This window comes from Humulus lupulus, chromosome 2 (genome assembly GCF_963169125.1).
Source record: "Humulus lupulus chromosome 2, drHumLupu1.1, whole genome shotgun sequence".
NCBI lineage: Eukaryota > Viridiplantae > Streptophyta > Magnoliopsida > Rosales > Cannabaceae > Humulus > Humulus lupulus.
The window spans coordinates 105,314,570-105,320,897 of record NC_084794.1 but is presented as its reverse complement, the minus strand read 5'-3'; the positions used below and the strand labels follow the sequence as shown (position 1 = coordinate 105,320,897).

At 35.4% G+C, this 6,328-nt stretch overlaps 1 protein-coding gene across 1 annotated transcript; it reads right to left on the bottom strand.

Annotated features, from left to right (window-relative positions):
* Window positions 1-1,190: 1,190 nt before the first annotated feature.
* LOC133818321 (H/ACA ribonucleoprotein complex non-core subunit NAF1) lies at window positions 1,191-5,876 on the bottom strand. Its single transcript, XM_062251108.1, has 4 exons — window positions 5,741-5,876; window positions 3,366-4,261; window positions 2,786-2,863; window positions 1,191-2,613 (listed from the first exon to the last, which is right to left on the bottom strand). Exons 2-4 carry the CDS (start codon window positions 4,188-4,190, stop codon window positions 1,450-1,452), a joined length of 2,067 nt encoding a protein of 688 aa, XP_062107092.1. The 5' UTR covers window positions 4,191-4,261; window positions 5,741-5,876; the 3' UTR covers window positions 1,191-1,449.
* Between the last annotated feature and the right edge of the window lie 452 nt (window positions 5,877-6,328).

Below are 6,328 nucleotides of genomic sequence, written 5' to 3'. Positions count from 1 at the left end.
AATGGACCGGGTAAAAGGAATAATGGATTTTGGGAAAATTTGGTATGGGTTAATCAAAGGAAGGTTGTTATTAGTAATCTTGTTTTCTTCAGGAACATATGATAGTTCATAAAGAAAGTCAAGTTTGTTGGCTGTGGAGTTGCGGAAAGATGGAGAAGGAGTAAGTGACAAGGGCGATATTATAGGAGCACTAGAGTTTGCAGAACTTGTAGATGATGTTTCATTTGCAATGGTCTAAAATAGAGATTCGTCGGTAGGTAGATATGATAGGATGAAGTCGGTAGGAGCATACCATACCAGTAGGATAAAAAAGTGTGTCCTACTATATAAATATACCCAAAGTAACTATATATGAGATTTAATAATGTTGAAGTGAAATTAAACTGGGCAGTCCAATCTTTTAGTAAAAAATTGGGCCAAATGCAAGAATACCTATTGTATAAATTCTTTGGATGGATCCATACTTAATATACAAGATCTATTAACCTTTGAATTCAGCATTGCAACATGAGTAAATATATCAGTAATGTACCTCGTTTGGCTAAGATGTGTACCAGATTAAGTGGGATGAACTCGAATCCCCAAAGGGTGATGCAAAGGTCAAGGTCCTTAATGGATAATTTCAAATTCAGGGAGGTTATTAAATTGGACATGGCTGAAGAGTCAATACCTTTTACTACAATATCATCAACATACACCAAAATGACAATGAATGTGATAGCTGTAGAGAATATGAACGCAGATGTAGTAAAGCACGACTAAGCTTAGTGTACTTAGCACGAGAGGACTATTTTAGGCTTATCCAGTATGTAAAAGAAATCAAACACTCCATGGAATGTCTTAATTAAGCTTTCTGTATTCAGATTCGCTTCATGAGACAGATTTCTTGTAAAGATTGGATAGATTAAATGATGTATTTAACACTTCATAAGATCAAAGCACATCATAGCCTCATTTTGAGTAGTGGCATAAGAAAACATATGGAAAGAGTTTCAGTTTTACTTCAGTTGAATACTGTTGCTGTAGCTTTTGTTCTCATTATTTAATGCCTCAAAAAAAATGTTACTTTGGTTTTCAGCATTAACTCCTTAAAACTCAAATTGTGTATGAACAAGTCTTTTGGGCCTAATCCTACCAGCATTTTTGTTCCCAAAAGAACAAATTTGCACTAATTTTGGAATAACAAAAAGTACCCATCTCAACCAAAATAAATTAGGAACAAATTTGCAAGAAATGAAAATGTAGAGATGAAATCCTCGAGTATGGGGAAATCTATAAGCAACCATATACAGAACTAACAAGTAGCAACATAAAAACATAGCATTATAAATATAGGCTACAAAAACTATTGACCTACAGAAAAAACAACAATTTTCAAAATGCAGCAGTTGTACTCAGAGGCCTATTATAAGTTAAGATCAAAATCACGCAGCAGAGCAGCTGTTAACTTTATCTAGATTGGTTCCCACCTCTTCCATGTGAAAATCGACCACCCCCACGACGGAATGGCTTTCTTCCACGACCAGAAGCACCTACATTGAACTGCTGAGAGGCTTCATTGTTGTTTCCTGGAATCCCTCCAGATTGTGGCACATTACAATTCTGTCCATTGTGTAACCCGCTTGGATTAATTCCTTGCTGACCAAGATTTAAGAATGGCTGAGAAGGTTGACCTTGTAAACCCATTCCAAATGTCATTTGGTTGTATCCATTTTGACCCACGAGTCCCTGAGAGTATGCAGATCCTGCTAAGGTATTTGATTGTTGACCTGGTAGCAAATTAGCAGAAAGTAACCTCTGGCTGGGATCCACCTGCTGGGGAAACATGTTTGGCATTGCCATCTGAAATGGATATTGCTGAGAGTTCTGTGGAAGCCATGGCATACCATAAGCTGGAAAGCCACCAGGGAAAAAAGCACCTTGTGGCTGTTGAAATGACATTCCATTTCCCCAAACTCCATTTGAAGGTGGATTAAAACAAGCAGTCTGTGCAGCAGGTCGAAGTTGTGGAATTAAACCTGCCCCGCCAATCAAACCTTGTCCTACAGTAAAAGAGGTTGAACTATTGGCATTATCAACCGGTGCTAAATGAGGGGACAAATGATGCTGGTGTTGATTGGGTGGTACATGACCTGCATCTGTTGGTGCTTGCGGGGATGAATGTTTACTATTTTTCCATGGTTCAGCTCTATTTTTAACCTTCCTTTTATCATTCTTGTTGTTCATAGGTTTCTGGTCGTTCATGCCTCTTTTCGACATTTTTTGCATTCTCTTGAACTCTGCCTCTTTCTCATCATCAGAAAACTCTGCATCATCATACACCTCTTCATCATTAGCACCAGACGCATCATAGCCCTTCTTGTAAACGTCCTTGTTGTTAAGCACATGACTAACAAACTCTGGAACAAAAGAAATTAAACTGCCAGTTTGCACCCCAGCAGGAACTTCACTTTCTGAATTGTATCTCACCACATAGTATGGGTTTTTGACAGGTCCAAAGATTTCATCCACTAACCCTAATGGACATCTGCTTTCAGTTATCCATAGAATAGAACCATCATTTAGAGGGCTATGCTTCTCAATCCCTTCCACAATAACTTGGGTACCAATTATCTGTACGATTGCAAACAACACTCGTATTGATTCAACCCCAATTAAAAGACAAAAATATAAATGCCAATAGGTAACAAAGGAATAAGTAATTATATAACAATATGTCAGTGTTTATGCTAAAGTTTGAGTTTAATATTTCTCACAGGTATTTCATAGTTTCTTTTGAGCTTACCGATAAAACAACTCCCACAGACAACATCTGATGATGTGGTTGCAAGGTAGCATTCACTGGAGGAACTGAAGGGAGAACCTACAAAAATGCAAATAAAACTTGATCTGAGTAATTCGATACAAGAAGTATAATCCTTTATGATCAAATATTGATATGGAAGCACTTAGTATTGTAAATCAAGCTATATTAGGAGAAACAAGATGCAACAAAATTATTCTCATGTGAGAAGGATCACATAATAAACATCAGACTGTAGAACCATGGAAACATAAATATCTGCACAGTTTCTCAAATTTCACATGCTTTAGAAAGCAAGTAAAATCCCAAACTTAATTAACATCTGAAACTTGCATACAAACGCAAACTTAAATATTAGATACTCATCTGCTATCTATATAATCAGGGTTTGTATAGCACGTTACTCTGATCACATAGTAATCGCAATCATTGTGTTTTGTAAATTCAAATGAGCACAAATTCAATATTAGCAACCAAAAAATAAACACAAATTTCATTACTCAGAAAACAAGTACTGTACAACCAATAAATCTTTAAATAAATACATATGTATTCTTCATACCTCAAGCTCATTCTTAGACTTGATGGGTCCTTTCAAAGCACCATCACCATCTTCTTCTTCATCAGCAACATCAACATCACTCCAAGTAACCATTGCCTCTTCATCATTGTCATCCTCATCCTCATCCTCACTATTATCATCATCACGAGTCTGGCCAACCATGTCTGGTCCATCAGCATCCCTTATTTCACCCTCTTCTACTTCAGTTACCTCATTAAACTTGCTCTCAACCTTTACCTTCATACTTTCTTTCTCTTCTTTTTCTTTTACTTCTTCCTTTTCCACATCATTATCACTAGTATCATCTTCACTAGAGCTGCAACCGGAAGAGGAAGAAGAATATGATGATGTAGTTTCAACCTCAGACTCTGAACTTTCACTCTCAACCTTGTCACTCATTATTTTACTCTTCATACCATTTTCCTCCATTGTTTCACTCTTTATATCATCACTAATTATTTTACTTTTTACAACATTTTCATCCATTCCTGAGTTTTCAGACCCACCCACCAAACTTACCTTTCCCATCACCTCCTCAATCAAACAATTTACACTTCCAGACATTTCACACTCCCTTTCTTCCACCTTCACAACAAATTGAGACCCACAGTCACTCGGCCCAGAACCAATAGCAATTGGCTTGGAGCCAACAACATTCGAGTCAAACTGATCAATAACAGGTCCTTGAACGTCAATTTCTCCGTAAGAATCTGCTTCAAGAGCACCAGTCTTAATCTTTGCTCCTTCAGCCATATCTGGGTTTGAAATGTTGTCAAACCAATCCTTTATAGAGTCAAAATCAAGGAATGAGTCAGTAAATGACATAATGTTGATCAAAGGCTATAAAACTTTGAGATGATCACTCCAAGATGCACTTAAAGAATAGGACCAACTACCTGAAAGTTGCGTTAGAAACTACATATTAGTAAATATATGTACACACATTACGTCATTCAAAAATGGACATGAGGTGTAGTACGCATTATTCATGTCTAGAAAGCTCTATTCCTAACAAAACTATAAGAATTAAGCATGCATATTAGAATTTAGATATGGAATATTGAACATGTAAATATGTCAACAAGAAAGAATACAAACATTATGTTCTATTTTTCTTAGTTTTGAAAAAGATAATACTAAATCTCAAAAGATCTGACTTCTTCTGGAAAAGAACCAAAAAAAAAGTGAAATCAGACATATTAGTAAATATATGTACACACATTACGTCATTCAAAAATGGACATGAGGTGTAGTAAGCATTATTCATGTCTAGAAAACTCTATTCCTAACAAAACTATAAGAATTAAGCATATTATAATTTAGATATAGAATATTGAACATGTAAATATGTCAACAAGAAAGAATACAAACATTATGTTCTATTTTTCTTAGTTTTGAAAAAGATAATACTAAATCTCAAAAGATCTGACTTCTTCTGGAAAAGAACCAAAAAAAAAAGTGAAATCACAGACTAAGATAGAAACAAGCAGTTGTCAAAACAGAAGAAGCAGTGAAATCATCTAATTAATCAAAAGCCCCCTTATATGCTAACCCCATTAAACAAAAAAAAACTAAATACTGCTTAAAAATTTTAAGAACAAATCAATTTTCCAACCAAGAGTAATTATCAAGTAAATATATTTCAACTCATCAGCAGTCTTCAAAAACAATCACAATGACACCAAAAATACCTAAACTCATTCTCAGAAGTAACCATTTTTAAGAAACCATGGGAAACATCATCATCAACAACGACAAACAGAAAAAATGCCTGAAGCCTTTTTTTCCATTTCTTGCAGCAATGGGGGCATTCGAGATAAAAAAAAGTTCCGTACATGATAAAGAGTTTATAAATCAAATCCAAAAGCCCCAGACTTAGAGTAGATATCATTTTCGATACTATCAAAGCTATATAAACATACATATAAATATTTCAAATACATTTTCGATACACATTTGACGAAGATGATACGAGATTATATATATGCTCAAGTGTTCTCAGAGGACCATAACCAAAACTACATATGCAATCTCAAAATAAATAGGGAGGAAATGACTACCACAACAGAAACCAGTCTAGTGAAGAGTCCCTCACAAACGCATTCTATCAAACATTCGGCAGGCAACTTTGAAACTCCCACGTTTACAGACTCTACAAGTTATATAATCAATTCAAAAAACAATTACACAAGAAGCATTTCGTCTAACAATATGTGATCAATATCGATGCAAAGTTCACCGCCTCAAAATACCAAAAACAAAAACAAGAAATACAAGAACAAAAACAAAGAAAAAAAAAGAAACAGATAAATATTTATAAATCTATGCAAGACTTGCATTAACAAAATAAGAACTTGAGTGTGTCATTATGTTACCTGATTGAGAGAGAGTGGGCGTGACCGAGATGCTAAAGTGGCTGGCGTGGGGGTACTGAGGAGGGAAGAGAAGCACTGCGAGGAGGGGAGGGGACTGAGGAGCGCGAACCAATACAACTTCTGAGCTCCGCCGTGGTCTCTGGTAACCTTGAACAGAGAGAGAAGACCGAGGAGCGCCAACCCTTTGAAAAACTTGTGACCTGCGCCGTTGATGAACCTTGAACGAGAGAGGTAAAGAGAGGCTGAACGAGCGGGAAAGAGAGGCTGGGGACTAGGCTTATGTAGTTCGTTAGGTTTTGTTTATAATTTATTTTTATTTTTAATAAAACAGGCGGGCGAGTACGGGTTGGACCCGCTACCAACCCACTCCTTGTATAGATTAGTAGAACTTATGTTACCTAGATACTAAATATATTTATTTAAATTTTATATATTATTATTATTATTATTATTATTATTATTATTATGAGATTTTTCAAATTATTTTTATTTGAGTACATGATTTTAAGTATTATTGTAATGTGTATTATATGTGTTATATTATAGTTAAATTGAAAATATATTCTAATTGTAGTGTGTCATATATAT